Here is a 25,123-nt window from a genome sequence, read left to right as displayed (position 1 = left end):
GTTTTGTTAAAATTCTTTACCGGTAGAAAGTGGCAATGGCGAGTTGCCTTCTTGAATTGCTGCTGTCCTTGGGTGTAGGTATAGCCAAACATTGAGTGACCATATCTTTACAGACATGGTATTTTAGATGGATCTATTAATAATGTGCAGGGGAACCTTAATGTTAGTACAAAGACAATCTGGTAATAGACTTGGTTAAAAGCATTTTTATCAGTTACAATCAATTTATCGCAACATTAGTTTCACTGAGCCACTGTACAAATACAAAGGAATTTGATGTGAATCAGACGATAAAGATACAAAGTGAAGATAATTTCATTTTATACAGTAGCACAATAGGAGAAAACACATGGCACAAGTTGCTGGTTTTATTGGCTGCCAAGAAAACTTAATATTCTTATTTTGATACAAAATCCAAAGGCAGTCCAGTATTACAAAATTGGTGTTAATACTGTAACCAGAGAAAAATGTTTAAACACCTAAAGTTCTGTATTATACAGGCTGAACAACTGGTTTTGCACTTCAGACCAATAAATTTTACTACTGAATTTGATAGCAAGTTACACAAAACTGCATGTATATTCCAGACATTATTTTACACTGTAGATATCCACTCTGGAAGGCTCAGGGCATTGTTTTTGTTGGTTTGCTTCAGAGTACAACTAATTGGATCCACGATATAATTTCTATCCTGAATCTCCAGATGTCCCCCAAAGCAATGCACTTAAACTAAAGTTTATGCATTGCAATCAAAATCATAAGTGCACATTTCCACTTTCAAGGTGGATATCTAAATTGGCAATACCCACGTTTTTCAATATTTAATGTTAAACTGATTCAAACTTAATTGCTCACTCACCAAGCTTGCATTTGCACCATTCGCTGCAGGGCATACAAACCCACGTGCAAAGCCATAGATCATCCTAGACAAGTTAAGCCAAGCAATCATTAGCTGTGCAATTTGCTAGACTACAGACTTCAAAAACCAAAAGGCATGACACTGATTACTTAAGCCATTAAGTTGGTTTTATACTTGGGCTATAGTGTATATATAATACTCAGAGTTAAGTAATTATTTATTTCAAAGTATGGCTAATAATTTATAGTAATTTTAAAAGTTAAAAGCCTATTTGAAAACCTCCAGGTCAAAAAATACACTTCAAGCTGAAGTTCTATACTTGAATCTATGACACATTGATTTTAATCAAATGCTTCACAACATTTAAACAATTTAAAACTAAATGCTTCATCTTGTTGTCCAAATTAATTACATAATGCTTTCAAACTCAGCTCTTCCAGGTAATATGGATTAAATACGTGTATCTATACAAAATATTTATCATGATGGAAATGATTAGGGTCTTTACTGAATTGAAAGTTATTACAATAAACTTGTCTAAAGGCAATTTAAATTTTCAATGCACCTGCAAAAGATAATACTGGCCTGACTTTAAGGAACAGCACAAATTATTGATATTCGTAAAAGAAAAGTTCGTCCAAAGCTGCTGTATTGGAGGAAGCGGATTACTTCTGCATAAACCTGTTTAGTGTTTGTTGGTCCCAAAGCTTTAAAACTGACTTCAAAACAATGCACTTTGTTATATTGATGCACCAATAACACCGTATCTTTAGTAAAGAAAGCTACTAGATTTATGTAGTTTATATCTTTCAGATTACATAAGACGGGGCTAGTCATGACATTCTAAAACCACAATTCAAAACTGATAAAAACAGAACTGTGGATGTTGTAAATCAGACAAAAATAGTAATTGTTGGAAAAACTCAGCAGGTCTGGTAGTATCTGTGGAGAGAAATTAGTTAATGTTTTGCGTTGAGTGACCCTTAGAACTTCTCTTGCAATTGATTTTGAAGCAAAGCCAATAAATTGCAATGTAAACTACAGGCTTCATGTTCAGTTGCAATTACTCATGCTTCAAAATGATTTGGTAATTGAAGAAACTATTTTCCTCCTAAATTGTCATTCAAGCCATGTGAGAGAAAGGCTATTTATTACATTAAGAAGTCTACATACACTGACATTTAGGGAAGATGATAATTATTTTTGAAACCACTCCCCAGATCAGCAATTAAATTCACTATATGAATCAGGGAAAGTACTACTTCAATTGCACATTGTTGAAAACAAAGTTTTTTTGGGTGGTAGCTGGATGGAAGGAAGGAATGCAGAAAAAGTTTATCTCTTGATCATGTGTGTAATGGTACTATTTCAGAGTATTAGGCGGAATTGTGATTTCATTTGACCTATCAATGTCTAGATACTACCTTTCACAGATATAGTGAGAAAAATCCCGCAGAGACCTGTGAGCTGCCGTAGCAGTCGCCATAAATTAGTGATTTTTTTGGGAGGGGGTGTTCTGTTCTGGGTGCAATGTATCAGATAAGTGTTATCACAAATGGTTCATGAACGTCTTGTAAATTGTGTAAGTTTAACAATGGATCCTGCTGCTGAACATCTGTGTACAGTTAAACAGTGCAAATGCATTTACAAAGTAAAGCGTACAGGTGGAATGTTTTTTATAATTTAAAAACTGCAGCAAAAATTGTGCATACATACAACCAAAGTTATTTTCACAATAAGTTAATTCACAAGAAATAAAATGCCAACAGCAATCAATTTATCCATCACTGGAGTCAAACTGTGATGTTAAAAAACAGGCTAAAAACCTAGTTTTAAAAATGTGATTTTTACATGATTAGCTGCTAGAATGTGTACATTCCATATGTACAAAACAATACAGTTAGCAGATTTAGAGCAACCAATAAACCTTCCAAATAATTCAGCCATTAAAACTAAACAATGGTTAGTTTGAAATATTTTTCGAGCCAACATAGTTTAGTACTAGCCCCTTCTTAAATTTCTCAGTTGTCAGGATATGTTCCTGGTAGATTTGCCTACTTTACAGAAGCCTTGTTATACAGCTGTATTCAATGATAGAAAAAAAATCACCTGTAAATACTAGATAAAAAGAATGTTATTTCATTGCCATTAACTGCATCTTAGGCAGCCCAGTCTCAATGAATGGTATTCAGGTGACATTTCTTCAATTCCAGATCTTTAGGAAACTGTCCCATGATCCTGTTGCTACAGCCATTCCATCATCAGTGATACCTAAACAACTGACACGATTGTCATGTCCAGGAAGCACGCCTAGAGGAAGACAGGAAGAAGAGACAAATGAAACAAAGCAATTTTAAATTCCAAGATTGACAACTAAAGCTTTAGTGTTAAAAGCATTATAATAATGTTTTAATTATATTTCATCCTTTACCAATACAATAATATGCACTTGGCTCTGCTAGCAACTACTCTGAAATCTAATTTATTCAGGTTATCCATCTATGCTATAAATTGTTATGACTCCACCTTGGGTATATACAATAATTAATTTTCAAAATATGGATAACATCAACAAATCCACTATCACCGACTTTGGAAAGTGTTATAATATTTAACCAAGCTGTTAAATAGACATTGAATAAGTTTTAATAACTCATTTTTGGAGAGTTCTGCAATTGCCCATTTCTAGTGGTTAGCACTGCTGCCTCACAGTGCCAGGGAACCGGGTTCGATTCCCGCCTTGGGTGACTGTCTGTGTGGAGTTTGCACATCCTCCCTATGTCTGTGTGGGCATCTTCCCACAATCCAAAGATGTGCCGATCAGGTGAATTGGCCATGCTAAATTGCCCATAATGTTAGATGCATTAGTCAGGTGTCAATATAAGGTTGGGGAATGGGCCTGGTTAGGTTACTCTTCAGAGGGGATTCTGGATCAGTGGTGCTGGAAGAGCACAGCAGTTCAGGCATCATTCAGAGGGTCGGTGTGGACTTGTTGGGCTGAACTGTAGGAAAGCTAAACAAAGGTTATAACACCTCAACATCAAGGTAATAAATTTTTGACCTAACTATGCAAAATTAATATGGTGAAATTACTGGCAGTAGCAGTACCACTAATTTTATGATGAATAATCAAGAGACTCAATGGCATATCAAGACTAGAGTCATCCAACTGTGAAACAACCTTGTCTAGCCCCAGGTATTCAATTCTGCAGGTGAGACAGAACATATCCAGTAATGAAAAATATGAAAATGCAACACATCAGTCAAGCAACATTTTTGTGTCTAGACTCTTCCAACATAAGCACAACATGAATACTTTGTGGTATCAGTTGGCTTGTGCTTTATAGCAATTCTTACAGCAATTAAATGGCAGCCAGCCACATGGCGCAGGATTGAAGTTAAGTGCGTGTAGATCAGGCAAAGGTGGAAAGCTTCCTCGCCAACAGATAGCAAGTCAAGTGCATGCTTAGAATAATAATGGTTATTTTTCATGATGCCCACTCATAAATGACCTCACTTAGGGTCATACATAAATAATGGAAACAGACTCTACAACTTCTACAATCTAGTTTTAAAAAATAATTCCCAGCCTATTCCCTACTCAAGTTCCAGCAACATCCTGGTAAATCTTTGCCGAATTCTCACCAGTTTAATAACATCCTTCCTACAGCGGGGCAACCAGAATGGTATATAGTACTCCAAAAGTGGCCTCGCTAACACCCTGTACAAGTACAATATGATGTCCTAACTCTTGTACTCAATGGTCTAAGCAATGAAGGTAAGTGTGCTAAATGTTTGCATCCACCTGTGACACAACTTTCAAATGAATTATGTACCTGAACCCCCTAGGTCTCTGTTCGAGAACACTACCCAGGGCCCTATCACTAACTATCTCAGTCCTGCTCTGGTTTGTTTTCACCAAAATGCAATATCTTATATTTATCCAAATTAAACTCCATTTGCCACTTTAGTCCAATTGATCAAGCTCCCCTTGTAATATTAGATAACATTCTTCAGCATCAACTATACCATCAATTTTGGTGTCATTCACAAATTTATGAACTATGCCTCCTAAATTCACATCCAAATCATTTATATAAAATGACAACAGTAGACGCGGTCGATCCCTATGGACCACCGCTGGTCACAGGCCTCCAGTCCAAAAACCAACACTCCACCCTGTCTCCTACCATCAAGCCAATTTTGTATCCAACTGACAAGCTCTCCCCGAATTCCGTGTGATCAAACTGTACTAATCAGTCTATCATACAGAACCTTGTCAAAGCTTTACTAAATGTCCATGTAGACAATCTTCAGAACTTTGTGCATCACTGAATGCCCACAACCTCTAGTTTAGGCAAAGCTGTAAAACTAAAATTTAGGAAAGAATCCAAGGAAACATGAGAGATAACTGCAAATGTGGTGGAATGTACCTGGCTATTTCCCCACTTTTGTATGAAGTATGCTCATAATAGATTATAATTTGAGAACTTAGATTCCAAAGTGGAGGAAAAATTGATTTTAGTTTCCTGTTCTGTGAAACATAGAAACAACGAGCAGGAGCCTATCTGACTCTTTGAGCCTGCTTCACCATTTAATTAGATCTTATGTTATATCCTTGCTTTCTCCCCCAAATCCCTTGAGATATTTAAGATCTGGAAATTCTCTCTCTCAGTGACTTCGGCTTCAAGCCTTATGGTGGAAAATTCCACCGGTTCACAATTCTTTGAATGAAGAAAATTTTCATCTCAATCATAAAGAAGCAACCCCATACCCTGAGACTGTGACCCCTCATGCTAGACTCCCAAACTAGTAAGGACTCAAATAAGTAAGCACATCCTGAGTTAGAGTTAAACCAACAATAGTCTAGGTGGGGTCTCATAAAGCTCTGTACAACTACAGTAAGACATCACTATTTCTGAACTCAAATCCTTTTGTATCTGATGCTAATGTATTATTTGCCTTCCTAATTGTTTATTGCACCTGCATACTTGTTTCCATCATATGGTGTATAACACCACCTAGATCCTTTTGTAAAGCCACACTTCCCAATATATCATCATTTAAATAATAATTTCCAGTTTGTTTTTGACAACAAAGTGTGAAACTTTATAGTTAGCTTCATTGTACTGCACCTGCTATGTTTGCCCCCAATTGTTCAACTTGTCTAAATCGCCTTGAAGCCTTGTTGACTCCTCCTTACAACTCTAAATCCCATCCAGTTTAGTATCATCAGTAAACTTATAAATCTTGCATTTGGTTCCCTCATCCAGGTCATTTATATGTATTGAGAATAACTGAGGCCCAAACTGACCTCTGCAGACACCACTCGTCACTACTGTTATCAGAGAAAAAGACTCATTCATTCGCGCTCTATTTCCTTTCTGTCAAACAATTTTCAAGCCATGCTAATACACTACCTCTATTTCAAGTATTGTAACGTTGTCCACTAACTGCTTATGCTAATGAAAATCCTTCTGAACATCCAAATAGAACACATCCACTTGTTCTCACTCATCTATTCTACTAGTTACATCCTCAAAAAATTCCAGGGGCAATAAAACTATGACACCAAACCAAATAGGAGCTATTAGTACAGTTAACTACAATTTTGTTAGGGGTACAATTCAAGCAGCATATTAATGTTGGAAAGCAAAATTGAGGTGCTGAGGAAGGAAAGCCAGAGGTTAGGATTTAGACAGCTGAAGTCAAGGCCACCATGGAGTCATACAGCATGGAAACAGACCCTTCGGTCCAACTAGTCCAGGCCAACATAATTCCGAACTAAACTAGTTACACCTGCCTGCTCCTGGCCCATATCAATGGCAGAATAATTTTAAAAATAAGAGATGCTCAAGAAATTAGAATTAGAAGAATGCAGCTATCACAACATGGTGGGCTGGAAATAGAAATAGGGAACAATAAGGCTAAGGAAGGATTTGAAAACAAAGGTGGAAACTTTTAAATCAAGATGTTATTTAACCTTAAGCCAGTGAACAGAGATGACTTATGTATTGGATTTGTTACGTGTAAGACCACATGGGGTTTTGGATGACTTCAAGTTCATGAAGGGTAGAACATGGATGGCTTGTCATCAGGGGCATATTAGTGTGGCCAAGTCTGACATTAAAATGACTCAGTCATCTTTATTTCTTTCCATCCAGATATTATATGAAACAAATACAGAAATTACTAAGTTCATAAACATATAACTGTCATAACATTTGGCCTTTTGACATGATTAGATATTGGTCAATAACAGTGAAATTCTGCGTAGAAAGGATGCATGATCCAATTTGGAGTCTGGTAATGGTCCACTTAAGGAAGCAGTTACCAACATTTATTCCAAATTTTAAAACACATCAGGTTTCCATATATAGAAGACAGAAGATGGAAGAAGTTGTTCCACTGGAGTAAAATATTCACAAGTCTCCCCATAGCTCCAGATAATAAGCTAAAATATGCAACTACATCAAAAGATTGTAAGGCCTTTGGGCAAATTTTGTTTGTGTTTTAAATCATATTGTCCCTTAGCTGACATGGTAAATTATTCTAAAGAAAAAACATGTATAGGTTTACTGACCTGCACGATCTCCTTTCAAAGAGTCCCAAACATTGCAATTAAAGTCATCATAGCCTGCCAACAGAAGGCGACCACTTTTGGAAAACGCAACTGATGTGATCCCACAGATAATATTATCATGGGAATACATCATCAGCTCCTGGTCTGCTCGGAGGTCAAACAGCCTACAAGTGGCATCATCAGATCCAGTGGCAAATGCATTTCCATTAGGGAAGAACTGTGGCAATACAATAGAATATCTTGTCAAACTGTAGCTAAGTTAAATAGAATTGTAGAGGTGGAGATAGAAAATTACATTACAATGTTACCAATTATAAAGTTATTACTTGTGTTATGAATTCACATAAAATCATAAATTATAAAACGTTTACACCACAGAGGGTGGCCATCAGTCTGTTGTGTTCACGTCAGCTCTCTGCAGGAGCAATTCAGTTAATCCCAAACTCTGGACGTTTTCCTGTGGGCCAGTGGTTTTCCCCACATTTTTCCATATACTCATTTGACCTGCTCATTTGACTTTCTTTAGAAAGTCACAATAGGAACTACCTCCACCTCTCACCTCTCTCTCTGGCATTGCTTTCTAGATGCTAATCACATTTCAAACAGAAGTATTTCCCTTTGTCACCTTCAACTCTTCCATGATTCATTTTAAATTGGTGTCCAGTAGTACTCAGCTTTTCCACTGGGAATAATTGCCCCAACAAGCATTCAGACAGATGATGATTTTGAACATGCCCATCAAATTTCTTCTTAACTTTTGCTTCTTTGATGAGAACAGCCACAGCTTCTCCAATTTATCCTTGTGACTCAAAATCCCTAATCTTGTAGTTTATAACATGCACAATTTATTTTTGATTTAAAACTAATGCAAAGTCAGCTCAAATCATATGGATTTCACCAATGAAATAGTATAAAAATTACTTATATTTTTAACAATTATTCTTCAGACAAAGTTGTCATAGTCTAGACCCAGAAATTCTTCTATGTTATTGAAATGACCAATAAAGTATACTTACACAAACTGCATTAATATCAGACACATGTCCAGTGAATGACTGTCTGCACATTCCATCTCTAATATCCCAGAGTTTGGCAGAAGCATCACAAGCACCGGAAACAAAAATGCGCATGTCAGGACTAAGTGTGAGACTCATGACATCCCCAGTGTGTCCTGTGAACATGGTAGTTTGATGGCCAGTTTCAATGTCCCATAAAGCACTGTAAATACAAAAATGGGCATTAATGCTTTCATCAGTATTACAAAAGCAGCAGTAGGTTTTCCATAAAACTACAGGTTTATCTTCAACAGATACGCTTTGGTGGAATAGAGGATAATCTGTTGGTGTATGTTTCTGGACTATTCCCTCAGATACCCTAGTAGTATTGAGTAGAATGTTAACAGACCTAGCGCAAAAAGTTTATCTATCTTTCCCTAGTTCCACTCAGTTATCCTCTCATGCTCTTTGAGCTCAGCCTGTCCATGAGGTCCAATTCTCACACTCTCCACCCTATTGCCACTAAATGTCCGAGCACCACCTAACATTTCTTCATGACACCCAAATTAACTGATATAATAAACAATTCCCTCTCTTCCCTTTGAAATCCACTTTCATCACCAGCTCCCTCAAAATCCCACCATCACATCTTTAACTTTCCGGGCTACTGTCCTGTGTCCAACTTTCCTTGCCATTGCTTCATCTCCACTACAAACGGTTTCTACCGAATTCTCTGTCCCACAGCCAATGTTTCAGACTGAAAAGGACTTGTTTATAACCTCAGCATCTGATGTGACCTACTCAATGAGAAAGATGACCTGCTTACATCTATTTAACATGGCTAACATCTCCAATCTCCTATTGCCAAACTCTCATCCATGCTTTTGATAACTCTCTCTTTGTCAGCCGCCAAAAGTTTTGTTCCAACATTTAGTCATAGTCACAGAGATGTACAGCATGGAAACAGACTCTTCCGTCCAACACGTCCATGCCGACCAGATATCCCAACCCAATCTAGTCCCACCTGCCAACACTTGGCCCATATCACTCCAAATCCTTCCTATTCATATATCCATCCAAATGCCTCTTAAATGTTGTAATTGTACCAGTCTCCACCATGTCCTCTGTCAACTCATTCCATACACATACCACTCTGTGTGAAAAAGTTGCCACTTAGGTCTCTTTTATATCTTTCTCTTTGACCAGTGGAGTGCCACAAGGATCAGTGCTGGGTCCTCCACTTTTGTCATTTACATAAATGATTTGGATGCGAGCATAAGAGGTACAGTTAGTGAGTTTGCAGATGACACCAAAATTGGAGGTGTAGTGGACAGTGAAGAGGGCTACTTCAGATTACAACTGGATCTTGACCAGACGGGCCAATGGGCTGAGAAGTGGCAGATAGAGTTTAATTTAGATAAATGCGAGGTGCTGCATTTTGGAAAAACAAATCTAAGCAGGACACATACACTTAATAGTAAGATGCTAGGGAATGTTGCTGAACAAAGAGACCTTGGAGTGCAGGTTCGTAGCTCCTTGAAAGTGGAGTTGCAGATAGATAGGATAGTGAAGAAAGCGTTTGGTATGCTTTCCTTTATTGGTCAGAGTATTGAGCACAGGAGTTGGGAGGTCATGTTGCGGCTGTACAGGACATTGGTTAGGCCACTGTTGGAATATTGCGTGCAATTCTGGTCTCCTTCCTATCGGAAAGATGTTGTGAAACTTGAAAGGGTTCAGAAACGATTTAGAAAGATGTTGCTGGGTTTGGAGGATTTGAGCTATAGGGAGAGGCTGAACAGGCTGGGGCTGTTTTCCCTGGAGCGTCGGAAGCTGAGGGGTGACCTTATAGAGGTTTACAAAATTATGAAGGGCATGGATAGGGTAAATAGACAAAGTATTTTCCCTTAAATTGAGACTGAATCAAAAACCTTGGAAAAAGACCATTTTCATGTGATCCAGTTTGACAATCAATCAGTTTTTCTAAGACTGATATGTAATTTTGGTATTGTCATTCTCCACCATTTACAAATGTGAGTACATCCAAAAACCTCTGCTGCCAAATCCACACAGAGCCCTGGTCATTTATCACCTATGTGTTTGCTGAACTACCACCAGGTGTCAGGCATCAAAACCTTTTTGCCTCACACCTCCCTATATCTGCTTCCAGTTCTATAACCTTCAAAGATCTGCATCACCGATCCTGGCCTCTTGCACATTGCCCGTTTCCTATCCTCAACATTGTGGTCATGCCTAGAGGACCTAGACCCAAAGTCTGGAATTCCATTACTAAATCATTCCATTTATTCTTAAAGCCACGTTAACTTGTAAGATTTAGTTATTTTTCAATAATTAATTGGTTAAAAACAAGTTCTGAAGAAGGGTCACTGAACTCAATGTTATTTATTTTTCTCTCCACAGATGCTGCCAAAACTGCTGCATTTCCCCAGCAATTTCTATTTTGTGACAAATGTGAAAATGCTTTTGAAGCAGAGCTTTATTTTAAAATGGTAACTTAAAAGTACTTAATGAGCCTGTTATTAATTGATGTGGCTACTTCAATTTTCTAAATTATTAACAATTACTGTGGAGTCACAAATACTTCTTGTAATTGAAGAACACTCATTTTTTTCCAGAATTTTAGATGCATCACTGGGAGATGATACTACATACCCTAAGTAGATGGATTAATTGAACACTGGTGCTTTTTTTCTGGAATTAAGCTAAAATAAACATATAAAACAGACAATCTTAAAATAAAATTGCCATGTATAAGAATTAATGAAGGGACATAGGAAGTGATGTCACTAAAGATGATCATTCTTTTAAAGGAATAATTCAAGAATTAGCCATAGAGTACCAAGCCAATCCCAGATTGATCATAAACTGTTCATATACTAATAAGAATTCAAGGTTTCTCTGAACATGCACCGGGGTAATGGTAAGCAAAGAGTTAAAAAAAGGCCTGGGCTTTAGTGGTTTGATGCACAAGGAAGATGATAAAAGACAGATGTTGAGTCAGCAGAACAGAACAAGAAACTGGTGGTCAAGTCAAACCATTGTTTTGAACACGTAGCCCTCCATGAAAAGGTTAAGAGCACTAAAAACACCAATAAAGTGTTTCAATTAAGTATTTTTTTCATTTGTCTTTATGATCAACTTACTAAATTTTAAAGAATTTGTGAAGATATGTTTGTATCTGCAATGGGTCATGTAACTAATTAAGACTAAATGGGCTGCCTCAGACTTCAGTCCACGATTGTAACATATCGGTTTGACAATTCAAGTGCACTCCAAAGTCTTACAAAGTCAGCTATCCAAATATTTCATCCTATGACTCTGTCAATATTTATCTTTGCAATGAAATGAAAAGAAAGCACTACCTGAATGAAGATTTTTGTTGGCTATGACATCAACTCCTCTTGACCAAGGGGAAAGGACTAACCAGACTCAACTGTCAGAATGTAACCATTTAGTGGTTTCCCCATTCCCCATAGCATATACATGATGTGTATTTTGATTAACTAAAATGCAATTATTGCAACATGACTAATTTTGGGCTACAATTTCATATGAAGCTTCAGGAAAAAAAATGGGTTGAAATAGCAATAGAGATCAGTATAAAATCACTCAACGGAAATTACAAAAGAAAAATTAAGTAGGCTAAAATTTGTACCAAGTTTTTCAGGGTCCCATTCTACATATGTTTAATTGCAGAATAATTTTAGTAAATGATTGTCATGCGCAAGACCACTGTGGTAGACCAGAGAGTCAGAGATGCACAGCATGGAAACAGACCCTTCGGTCCAATTCGTCCACGCCGACCAGATATCCCAACCCAAATTTAGTCCCACCTGCCAGCACCCAGCCCATATCCCTCTAAACCCTTCATATTCATATATCCATCCAAATGCATTTAAAATGTCGCAATTGCACTAGCTTCCACCACTTCCTCTGGCAGCTCATTCCATACATGTAAGTGTGAAAGATTTGCCCCTCAGGTCTCTTACCCTAAACCTACACCCTCTAATTCTGGACGCCCCCCCATCCCAAGGATAAGATTTTGTCTATTAATCCTATCCATGCCCCTCAATTTTATAAACCTCTATAAGGTCACCCCTCAGCCTCAGACGGTCCAAGGAAAACAGCACCAACCTAGTCAATCTCTCCCTATAGCTCAAATCCTCCAACCCTGGCAATATCCGTGTAAATCGTTTCTGAACCCTTTCAAGTTTCACAACATCTTTCCGATAGGAAGGAGGCCAGATTGCCCGCAGTATTCCAACAGTGGTCTAATCAATGTCCTGTACAGCTGCAACATGACCTCCCAACTTCTGTACTCAACACTCGACCAATAAAGGAAAGCATACCAAACGCCTTCTTCACTATCCTATCTACCTGCGACTCCACTTTCAAGGAACTATGAACCTGCATTCCAAGGTCTCTTTGTGCAGCAACACTCTCTAGGACCTTACCATTAAGTGTGTACGTCCTGCTAAGATTTGCTTTTCCAAAATGCAGCACCTCGCATTTATCTAAATTAAACTCCAACTGCCACTCCTCAGTCCACTGACCCATCTGATCAAGATCCCATTGTAATCTGAAGTCACCTTCGCTGTCCTCTACACATCCAATTTTGGTATCATTTGCAAACTTACTAACAATACCTCTTATGCTCATATCCAAATTATTATATAAATAACGGAACGTAGTGGAACCAGCACCGATTCTTGTGGCACTCCACTGGTCACAAGCTTCCATTCTGAAAAGCGACCTCCACCACCACCCTCTGTCTTCTACCTTTGAGCCAGTTCTGTATCCAGATGGCTAGCTCTCCCTGTATTCTGTGAGATCTAACCTTGCTAACTTGTATCCCATGGTGAACCTTGCTGAACACATTACTAAAGTCCATATAAATCACATCCACCGTTCTGCCACCAATCCTCTTTGTTACGTCTTCTAAAAACTCAATCAAGTTTGTGAAACATGATTTCCCACGCATGAAGCCATGCTGACTATCCCCAATCAGTCCTTGCTTTCGAAATATATGTACATCCTGTCCCTCAGGATTCTCTTCAACAACTTGCCCACTACCGAAAGACTCACAGGTCTATAGTTCCCTGGCTTGTCCTTACCACCCTTCTTAAATAATGGCACCATGTTAGCCAACCTGCAGTCTTCTGGCAACTCACCTGTGACTATCGATGATACAAATATGTCAGCAAGGGGCCCAGCAATCACTTCCCTAGCTTCCTACAGAGTTCTTGGGTACAGCTGATCAAGTCCTGAAGATTTATCCACTTTTGTGTGTTTCAAGATATCCAGCACTTCCTCCTCTGTAATACGGACATTTTTCAAGATGTCACCATCTATTCCCCCACATTCTACATCTTCCATGTCCTTTTCCACAGTAAACACTGATGCAAAATACTCATTTAGTATCTCCCCCATCTCCTGTAGCTCCACACGCAGGCCAGCTTTGCTGAACTTTGAGGGGGACCTATTCTCTCCCTAGTTATCCCTTTGTCCTTAATGTATTTGTAAAACCCTTTGGAATCTCAACTCTATTTGCCAAAGCTATCTCATGTCCCCTTTTTACCCTCCTGATTTATCTCTTAAGTAAACTCCTCCTGTCTTTATATTCTAAGGATTCACTCATTTATTTTTAGATATTTTTATTAAAAATGTAACATTTTTACAAGTTTACAAAATTAAAAAAATCCCAAGTATAAACATCGATATACAATTAAATCTTAAATAAATAATAACCAAAATTTAACAAAAGAAAAATACCAAGAAAAAAAACAAAACTAACTACTAATCTAACCTACAACTAAACAGAGTGTATAATTAAGTCTCTTATATTATTCAAATAAAAGAAAGAAAAAAAAACAACGGATAACACAGAAATTGGGTAATGAGATATATGCTCAGAATGTATTAACATCAAATGTAACAAAACGCGTATTCGTGCGGGATTCCTCTCCCAAGGGGCCCCGGACTAGCCAGGTTTGCCATCTCAATTAAATAAAAGCCCTTGTTAGGATGGCCTAAATATCTGTATTTATATAATTCAAGAAGGGCTGCCATATTTTATGGAATAATTCGGTCTTTTGGTGCACCATATTTGTAAGGAAGTCAAGGGGAATACATTCCATAATTAATCTGTGCCAATTTGAAAATCCAGGGGGGCCCTCAGCCACCCAGTTTACCAAAATATTTTTCCTTGCACAGAAGGAGAGAACACAATATAATCTCTTCCCATGCATATCCAGGAAGGGTAAGTTCGAAAAGCCCAAAAGGAGAGATACAGGGTCCACTCTAATTTCCGTTCCTAAGATTTCTGTCAGAGCACTTGCTACTTTAGTCCAATATCTACGGATCTTATGACAGGTCCATAGGCAATGTACAAGAGTGCCCACCTCTATTTTACATTTGGGATACATTGGAGATACTCCTGCCTTAAATTTTGCCAATCGATCCTGTGCTATATGGGCCCTATGAAGTATCTTCAGCTGAATAGCCCGAGTTCTGTTGCAGATGGTGATTCTTCTGGCATTTTCCCAAATGTCATTCCATGTTTCTATAGAGATTTCTAATCCCAAATCCTGATCCCATGTTTTAAGCAGATTGTCCATATCTCCCGATACTTCATCATGTAGTAAATGACAAATAGTACTGACGGAAGATACCCCCATTGGCCATAGCACTCTACATTCTCTATCTGATTTATAAAGATCATCTAGTAACGTAGTCTTCTTCTGTATATAATCTCGAATTTGGAAGTATCGAAAGAGGTCTCCATTAGGTAATCCGAATTTCTGACGCAGCTGTTCAAAAGACATCAGGACCCCTTCTTTAAATCGATCCCCGAAACAAAAGATACCCTTGGATCTCCAGAGTTTGAAATCCCCATGCTCCCACCATCAGAGCATCGAGGGATGTTTTACGTGAGTTGCCCTCATTTTGCCGCATTATATTCCAAGCTTTAATTGTGTTTAGTATTATAGGGTTTTTACAGTGATCCGTGATGATTTTCCTCTTGTCTGAAAATAAAAGGTTAATAAGTGGGCATTTTACTTGAGAAGCCTCGATGTCCAGCCAGATTGATTGCGGGTCAGACAAGACCCAATCAGCTATGTAACTTAATATGGAACTTAACTGATATTTCCTGGAATCTGGGAAATCCAATCCTCCCCTTGCCTGCGGAAGCTGTAGCTTCTTCAGCTTAATGAGGAGCCATCTATGATTCCAGATAAAGGAACCCAACTAGCCATATAATTTACGTAATGCCAGCCTCGGCAGCATCACTGGAAGCATTCTTATGTGGTATAGGAGACGGGGCAAGACATTCATTTTAATTAGTGCTACTCTACCTAGCCAGGAAATTGGAAGGTCTCCCCATCGCTGGAGGTCCTGCCTTATCCTTTCCAGTAAATGCACAAAGTTATCCTTGTATAACTGACCAAATACTGGGGTAATAAAAATGCCTAAATATAAGAAACCCTCCAGGGACCACCGAAAGGGAAAGTGGGATCCGTCCACTAAGTGGGGTATCCTAGCAAGGCCACCCATTGGCAGAGCCTCCGATTTTTGAGAAATTAATTTTATAGCCTGAGAATGCACTAAATGTATTAATAACTTGGATTAAGCAAGGCACAGACATCAGAGGATTACTGAGAAATAGGAGAACATCATCTGCATAAAAGGGTAATTTAATGTTTACCTGTGCCAATCCTCGGGACCGTTATATTAGGGTCAGCCCATATAGCTCAATTATTAGCGTAAATAGCAATGGCGAGAAAGGACATCCTCGATGGCAGCCCCTATCCACACTGAAGCTATCCGAGCCTAATCCATTGGTAATCACAACTGCTTTGGAATCACTACACAGTGTTGAAACCCATTTGGTAAACACCTTTCCAATACCAAACCTTTCCAATGTATAAAACAAATATGACCATTCAACCCTATCGAATGCCTTTTCCGCATCTAATGAAACTACTACTCCTGGTATCTTTCCCTGATGGCAGGCCTGAATCATATTCTAACATTACTGGATGATCTACGCCCCTTAATAAATCCCATCTGATCCTCCTTTATGATATGTGGCAATACTCTTTCTAGCCTCAATGCTAACGTTTTAGAGGATTTTAAAATCTACATTTAGCAAGGAAATTGGTCTGTATGACGTGCAATCTTCTGGGTCCTTTCCTTTTTTAAGGATAAGAGAGATATTTGCATCTTTCAGCGAAGGCGGGAGACAGCCCTGACTGTATGAGCAGTTATACATGTCCATAAGTGGACCAGCCAATATTCCTGTGAATTCTTTACAGAATTCAGCTTGAACGCCATCTGGGCCAGGTGCCCTACCGCTCTAAAGTTGCCTGATTGTGTCAAGTATTTCTTGGATTGTTAGGGGAACATTCAAGACCGATACCTGTTCTGGAGTTAGGTCCGGAAAGGTCAAATTTTTTAAAAATGATTACGTCCTCCTAGTGTTGTCTTCACAATCCTGCAATTTATATAAATCAGAATAAAATTTTCTAAAGATTGTGTTAATCCTTTTATGATCATGAGTCAAAATACCCATACTTTCCTTGATAGACGTGATAGTTTGAATGGCCTTTTTCTTTGCAAGAAATGCTAAATATCTACCCAGTTTATCGCCAAATTCATATAACCTTTGTTTTGCAAATAATATTTCCCTCTTAGCCGTTTGGTAGGTGTGGTGTTTAGAGTTGTCCTAAGGACCGTAATCCTTTGCAATTTGATAGTAGAAGGTCTGTCAGCGTATGCTGTTTCAGCTGCTTTTAAGTGAGCTTCAAACAGACGCTGTTGTTCTCCCTTTAATTTTTTCTGGGTCGCTGAGTAGGAGATGATCAAACCTCACATGTAAACTTTGATGGTCTCCCACATCATTGATGGGTTGCTAGCCGTACCTAAATTAATTTCTAAAAAGGTTTTAAATTCTTGAGAGAAGCACCTTACAAATTTACTATCTTTCACCAGGAAGGGGTCCATACGCCAAAGCCGGGGGGGATGTCTCACCTCACCTTGATTTCCATATATACAGCAACGTGATCGGAAATTGCTATACTGCCTATTTTACAGGATGATATGGAATTTTTAAAAATTGAGAGGGCAAAAAAACAAATTGATTCTGGTATGGCATTTATGTGGATTGGAGTAAAAAGAAAAATCTCTGCACCTGTAGATGAAGACATCTCCATACATCTACTAGTCCTAATTCTTTGTTCAAATCCACCAATTGTCTAGATCTGGGAGATACTCCTGCAGTACTTTTGGGTATCCTATCTATTTCCGGATCCATAATACAACTATAGGGGGAGACTTTAATTGTATGACGAGCACTGAGTGCCATCAACTTTGAGAAGGCTTCCGTTATAAATTTAAAAGAACGTGCGGGGTGGGCAATACATATTTAAAATCCCACATTCCTCTCCATATATAAGGGCTTTAATCAGAATATATCATCCAGATTCGTCTTTTATCTGATTTAGGATTTTGAAAGGGAAATTCTTCCGAATAAGAATAATAACTCCCCTGCTTTTTGAGCTAAAAGAAGAAAAAAAGGCCTGACCAAATCCACCCTGTCGTAATTTCAAGTGTTCTTTATCCAAAAAGTGTGTCTCCTGTAGGAGAGCTATATCAACCCTTTCTTTCTTGAGGTTTGATAATATTTTCTTCCTTTTGACTGGTGAATTACTCGCCTTGATATTCCAGGTGCACCACTTAACCAACTGATCAACCATAATCGTCCGGGCAAATCTGAGACCCCTCGAGAGGGGAAACCCTACTCCAGAACATCCCGAGCATAGAGCATATAAGATTCACAAAAATAAAGGCTGTCTAATACACTCAACAGTATAATAAAAAATTATTTCTAAATAAAAAAAACGTTTTTAAATGGAGATTTTCCCCCTTGTTCCCGGGGGTATCACTTCCTTTCTAAAGGTCCATTGTATCCTCTCCCAACCAGTGCCCCACCCTTGACCCAGGCGCTCCTCAATAGGATGAGGAAAATTCAAATATACTACAGAGCTAGAGTTAACAGTGAGCACCCTACACACCACCCCCCCACCAACACCTTGATATATTTGGTAATGTTAATACCATGCATAAACATATATAAGTATAAAATTACAACCTCAACAAGTAATAATTAAATATAATAATACAAAATAACAAGGGAAAATAACCCCGCTCCTAGAGACAGATGTAAAATAGAATAAGGTAACCACCTCCCCCCACCAACATTAACTAGACCCCCTGGTCTCTCTCTCTCTCTATATATATATATATGGGGGAGAAAAAATCGTTAAGTAGAGAACAAATAAATAAATCCCTCTCCCCACTACGCAAGATAATATTAAACAGTAAGGTAAAAAGAGAGATGAATATATATTAAAAAAAGGGAGGGGGGATGTAAACCGGAGTGGGGGGAAAGCAAACCAATATCAATTATCTCTTAAATTTATCTGAGAGAGTCCAAAAATTCCTTGGCCTTTCCTGGTGATCCGAAGTTATACACGGATCCTTCATGGTTAAAGTGTAGTGTCGCTGGGTAATGCAAGGAGTACTGAATAATTAAGTCCCTTAAACACTTCTTCGCCTCATCGAATGCCTTCCTCTTTCAGACCAGAGCTGGGGAAAAGTCCTGGAATAACATGATCTTGGATCCTTTATAGATCATGGCTTGGGGATCTTTTCCAAGATTTCCAGAGGCTTCGAAGAGTATCTGCCTCTCCTTATAGCTCTGCAGCCGGAACAGGACCGGGTGGGGGCGCTGGTTCGAGCCAGGCTCGCATATTGCAACCCGGTAGGCCCATTCTACCCTTACCTGGCCTGATCCAGCCTCCAAATTTAAAAGCTGTGGAAGCCAATGTTCCAGGAACGCTGTAAGCTGGCCATCCTCTTCCCGTTCGGGAAGGCCCAGCAAACAAATATTTGAGGTCATCAATGTGGTTCTCTTAGGTCCGGACTCGCTGCTCGGAGTCTGGACCCGATCCACGGCCAATTATGCTGTATTTGTTTTGGAGGTCGCGGCCTTTAGCTCCGCCCCTCCAACTTGGCACTCGATTTCCTTAATGTCTCAGTCGTGCTTTTGCAGCGCGGCCGAAAGTGAGTCCCATTAGCTTCGGGACTCTTCAATTAAAGCGCAATCTTCGCATCCAGTTTGGAGATGATTTCCACGGGGCTTGCCACCGTAGGTAAGTCCCCCGGGACTGCTGCAGATGCCTCTGCTGCAGCTGGAGAGGGTGGAGAAGGGGTTCCTGCTTACTGAAAGCTGCGGGTTCCCTTGCCTTTAGTCATTTTTACTGGAGATTAAATTGTTTAAATTCAATACTAAACAACTAATTACATTAAATAAAAGCTATTTTAAATGATTTGGTGAGTGTGGTGGGGGTGGGTGACCCACTTTGCCCAAGTCTTGGGAGGAGCACTGTAGACTCAGACTTGCTGGATTGCCGCCATCTTGGATCCCCACTCAATATATTCTGTCTTATACCCGATATATGCTTCCTTCTTTTTCTTAACCAAACCCTAAATTTCTTTAGTCATCCAGCATTCCCTATACCTACCACCCTTTCCTTTCACCCTAACAGAAATATACTATCGCTGGATTCTCATTATCTCATTTCTGAAGGCTCCCCATTTTTCAGCCGTCCCTTTACCTGCGAACATCTGCCCCCAATTAGCTTTTGAACATTCTTGCCTAATACTGTCAAAATTGGCATTTCTCCAATTTAGAACTTCAACTTTTAGATCTGGTCTATCCTTTTCCATCACTATTTTGAAACTAATAGAATTATGGTCGCTGACCCCAAAGTGCTCCCCCACTGAAACCTCAGTCACCTGCCCTGCCTTATTTCCCAAGAGTAGGTCAAGTTTTGCACCTTCTCTGGTAGGTATATCCACATACTGGATCAGAAAATTTTCTTGTACACGGTTGACAAATTCCTCTTCATCTAAACCCTAACACTATGGTAGTCCCAGTCTATGTTTGGAAAGTTAAAATGCCCTACCATAACCATCCTCTTATTCTTACAGATAATGGAGATCTCCTTACAAATTTGTTTCTCAATTTCCCGTTGACTATCAGGGGTCTATAATACAATCCCAACAAGGTGATCATCCCTTCCTTATTTCTCAGTTCAACCTAAATAACTTCCCTGGATGTATTTCTGGAAATATCCTCCCTCAGTACAGTTGTAATGTTGTCTCTCATCAAAAACGCTACTCCCCCTTCCTTTGTTGCCTCCCTTTCTGTCCTCATGTTCCAGGATACAAATGCTACATTAAGCTGCCAGTCCTGCCCATCCCCGAGCAACGTTTCTGTAATTGCGATGATATCCCAGTCCTATTTTCCTAATCATGCCCTGAGTTCATCTGCCTTCCCTGTTAGCCCTCCTGCATTGAAATAAATGCAGTTTAATTTATCCGCCCTACCTTGTTCTCTGCTTTGTCCCTGCCTGCCCTGACTGTTTGACTCACTTCTTTTCTCAACTGTTTCAGATTGATCTCTTTCCTCACTACCTCCCTGGGCCCCCCTTCCCACCACCTTAAATCTTCCTGAGCAGCACGAGCAAATCTCCCTGCCACTATATTAGCCCCCTTCCAATTCAGGTTCAATCTGTCCCACTTGTACAGGTCACATCTACCCCAGAAGAGATTCCAAAGATCCAAAAATGTGAATCATTCACCCATACACTTGCTCCTCAGCCATACGTTCACCTGCTCTATCCTCACTAGCTTGCAACATCAAGAGTAATACACATATTACTACTTTCGAGGACCTCCTTTTTAAACTCCTGCCTAACTCTCTACATTCTCCCTTCAGAATCTCATCCTTTTCCCTTCCTATGTCATTGGTTCCAAAGAGTACAATGACCTCCTGCTGGTCCCTCTCCCCTTTGAGAACATTCTAATATCCTTGATCCTGGCACCGTTCTGATTTTTCGCTGCTGGCCACAGAAATGTCTGTCTGTACATTGGACTAGAGAGTTCCCTTGCACAATTGATCTCTTGGAACACGACATACCCCTCATTGCATTAGAGCCAATCTCAATACCAGAAATGTGGCCGTCCGTGCTGCATTCTCCTGAGAATCCATCAGCCCCTACATTTTCCAAAACAGCATACTTGTTTGAAATGGGGACAGCCACAGAAGATTTCTGCACTACATGCCTACCTCTCTTACCTTTCCTGGAGTCAACCCATCTACGTGACTGTATCTGCAACTTTTTTCCCTTCCTATAACTGCCATCCATCACACTCCCTTGCTCTTGGAAATTCCTCATTGCCCGTCTCTCCAACCGATCCATTTGATCTGATAGAATTTGCAACCAACAGCATTTATTCCAGATATAATCCTCAGTAACACGTAAACTCTCTAAACTCCCACATCCGACAAGAGCAGCATATCAATCTGCTGAAGACCATTTTTGCTTATTTCAAAGTACAGACGCAGAAAATAGCATGGTCTTATTCCTCTACAAAACACTGCTCCAGGCTAACTTAATATTTATGGCTTATATTTTAAGTTTAATCAAGAGACATATCACAATAAATCATATAGTCAAGAAGGAACCCACTCTACTCACTCATGCAGACTTACAGCAAGGCTCCAAGGCCACATTTAAAACTTCACTTATCTGTTTCTGTGCTGTGACCTCTCCCAAACAGGTTCCTCCAAAATTAGTTGTGAATTACACTGTTTGTTGATTTCCCCAGATGCAATCCGATGTCCAGCAACACGAGTTCAAACAGCAAAGGCAGTAACTGCGCAGGTTCATTGCTGTGTCAAGTTAGCAGTGTGGGTTTCTCCCTCTCTCTCTTGCACTGACTGACAATGTGCTTGCTGCCTTTGACTGTTCCTCTCCCTTTTAAAAGTGCTGTTGTTTTGACTTTTTTGTTTCTCCTAAGTTCCAAAACAACACAACAGCATATAAAACAGTAATTGCTGCTCCTGGAATTCAAGGAAATCACCAACACCTAAAATAAGGAGCAGCCTGTTATTGCCAGAAATTTTTCCTGTCCTCTATCTTGGAATACCCAGAATTCTGAGGCATAAATACAGTGAAGATGCAGCTGGTTCAGCACTCTGCTGGAGCAGGAACAGGCAATGGAGGAATCATTCCAGAGAAAGGGCACTCAACTACAAGGCTTTCAGTAATGCATAGCGAAACCTCAACAGTACTGCAATGTAAAGTATATGACAGTGGGGTAAAGGGCAATACTAGGCACTACAGTAAAGTGCCATATGCAGTTATTAAAGAGGATTCAACAGTGTGAAGGAGAGGTATGTATATATTTTTGCAATTAGTGAGGAGTATACTGCCTAGTGAAAAGAAGCAAAGTTGTGAGCATGCTGGAGATCAGAAATAGAAACATAGCACTGAAAAATTCAGCAGAACTGAGAATCTATAGAGAGAGAGAGAAACAGAGCAAATGTTTTGAGTCCAATATGACTCTCCTTTAGAATTAGTATTGCATGGTGTTTCCTCCTAAGTACCAGAATAAAAGGACCTCACTGGTGGATGCAGATACCAGAATCAGGAAGGGACAGCCATGAGATGGGAACTAATGACAAAAGAAAGAAAATGATTAGATCCTTAAGGTCAGTTTCAAGATCAAGGGGACAAGTGAATGTTCAGTACTTGTGTACATTCAAGGCTTTGATTGATAAGAATCTTGAGCACTAAAGGGAATCAAGGGATGTGGAGATAGAAATGGAACATGAAGTTAATGTAATTGTAACCTTACCATATTTCAAGGGCTCAATGGCTGTTTTGTCTACTCCTGCTCTCTTTTTTTTTAAGAAAGAGAAATGAAAAGGGTCAACAGAAGCTGGTGTCAGTGGTACAGCATTTGGGGAAGTCAAAAAGGTTTACAACCGTTATGGAAAACCATTGCTGCCTCACAGTGCCAGGGACCCAGGTTCGATTCCCACCTCAGGCAACTGTGTGTGGAGTTTGCACATTCTCCCAGTATCTGTATGGGTTTCCTTCTGGTGCTTCAGTTTCCTCCAAATTCACCAAACCTACACAATCCAAAGAGGTGCAGGTTAGGTGAATTGGCCAAACTAAATTGCCAATAGTGTTCAGGGATATGTTGGGTTAGGTGCATTAGTCAGGGCTAAATATAGGGTGGGGAAATGGGTCTGGGTGGGTTACTCTTTGGAGGGTCGGTGTGGACTTGCTGGGTCGAAGGACCTGTTTCCACACTGTAGGGATTCTAGGATTCTATGAAAAGAAACAATGAAATATGTTAGATTTTAACATTGGAGGAGGAATAATTTCAGTGAGTTGAAAAATGATCTGGCCCAGGTCAGTTGCCAAATTGGAAGACAGCATAGTAAATTAACATTAGGAGGGAGTATTCAGGTACAGAGTAGGGATTTCAAAAGCAAATGCAGCAGGACGGGGTGATGAGAAGGCCATCCACAGGGAGGGCTCTCCAGAAATAAAGGACTGAACAGAAAAAGGTTTATACTAAATCTATGCTTCATAATACTGGATAGAAGCTGAACATAAAATACAGAGAACATTAAGGAAGGAAGAAAGAGGGGAAATATAGGGAACAGGAATAATTTAATAATTAGCATTGTAAATGCTAGTCACAAAGGCTGATTAGGGATAGAATGGAGACCTTCCTTTGGAGGCAAAAGAGATGACTGACAGAAGTAGCAACAAAATATGAGACAGTAACAATATTGGATGAGGTTAAAACAAATCAAGCAGAGTTACTTAAAACCTGGAACTATGTAAACAAGAAATAGCATGCAGTGTGGATAGGATGCATTCTCAATTTCCAAGGCAGCATGGGGTAGAAATTACAGAGATGTTGGCCATATTTTTTTTTACATATTCTACAAAATTTAGAAAAGGTAACGCAGGACCAGAGGATTGCAAATGTTACACTGAATTACAGGCCATTTAACTGTACTACATCTCACCAGGGTAGCATACTGAGAGTTAAGTGCTGCTCCACCCGGAGTTGATACAAAAGTTAAAGATGTTATAAGAGCGCACAAAATTTCCCTAATTTATTGGTCTTTTAAACCTAGATTGACATAAAGCATAAACCAGGTTCCTGTATGTACAAATTACCATTTAATACAAAGAAATAAATCCTAACTACAGCTAACAGAACAGAAGATCAGTTATATGATGTCACCTGCCCTGACAGCCATAGGTGCACCTGTTCCCAGAGGCACCGTCGCAGACATCAGATCGGCCTTCGTCAGAGTGAACCCACGGAAAGCGACTGGCCCGGTTGGAGTCTCCGGCTATGCATTCAGATCCTGTGCTGACCAGTTGGTGGGAATATTTGCAGACATCTTTAACTTTTTGTTACTATGATGTGAGGTCCTCACCTGCTTCAAAAGGCCACTATCAGCCTCGACAGATCAGGCAATGTGTCTTAATGACTACCGACCAGCAAGCTCTGACATACATAATTGTGAAATGCTTCAAGAGGTTAGTAACTGTACACGTGAACTCCAGCCTCCCACGTTGCCTTGATCCAATATAATTTGCCTATCATCACAATAGGTGCACGACAGACACCATTTGGTTAAGTGGATTGGCCTTGCTAAATTGCCCACATTGCCCAGGGATGAGCATGTTAGGTGTAGCCACAGGAAAAAGGATTACAAAGATA

At 39.5% G+C, this 25,123-nt stretch overlaps 1 protein-coding gene across 2 annotated transcripts in view; it reads right to left on the bottom strand.

Annotated features, from left to right (window-relative positions):
- Nucleotides 1-217: 217 nt before the first annotated feature.
- The window catches only part of LOC132821884 (guanine nucleotide-binding protein subunit beta-4), an 86,689-nt gene continuing 61,783 nt past the window's right edge, over nucleotides 218-25,123 (bottom strand). For both annotated transcript variants that reach the window (XM_060834802.1, XM_060834803.1), the window contains exons 8-10: nucleotides 8,459-8,660; nucleotides 7,443-7,659; nucleotides 218-3,169 (exon numbers count right to left, since the gene is read on the bottom strand). In XM_060834802.1, the coding sequence (XP_060690785.1) occupies nucleotides 3,063-3,169; nucleotides 7,443-7,659; nucleotides 8,459-8,660 (526 nt within the window). In that variant the 3' untranslated portion in view covers nucleotides 218-3,062. The remainder of the gene's footprint in view (nucleotides 3,170-7,442; nucleotides 7,660-8,458; nucleotides 8,661-25,123) is intronic.

The sequence above is a fragment of the Hemiscyllium ocellatum genome, chromosome 13 (assembly GCF_020745735.1).
Source record: "Hemiscyllium ocellatum isolate sHemOce1 chromosome 13, sHemOce1.pat.X.cur, whole genome shotgun sequence".
NCBI lineage: Eukaryota > Metazoa > Chordata > Chondrichthyes > Orectolobiformes > Hemiscylliidae > Hemiscyllium > Hemiscyllium ocellatum.
This window is presented reverse-complemented; position numbering and strand designations above follow the sequence as displayed.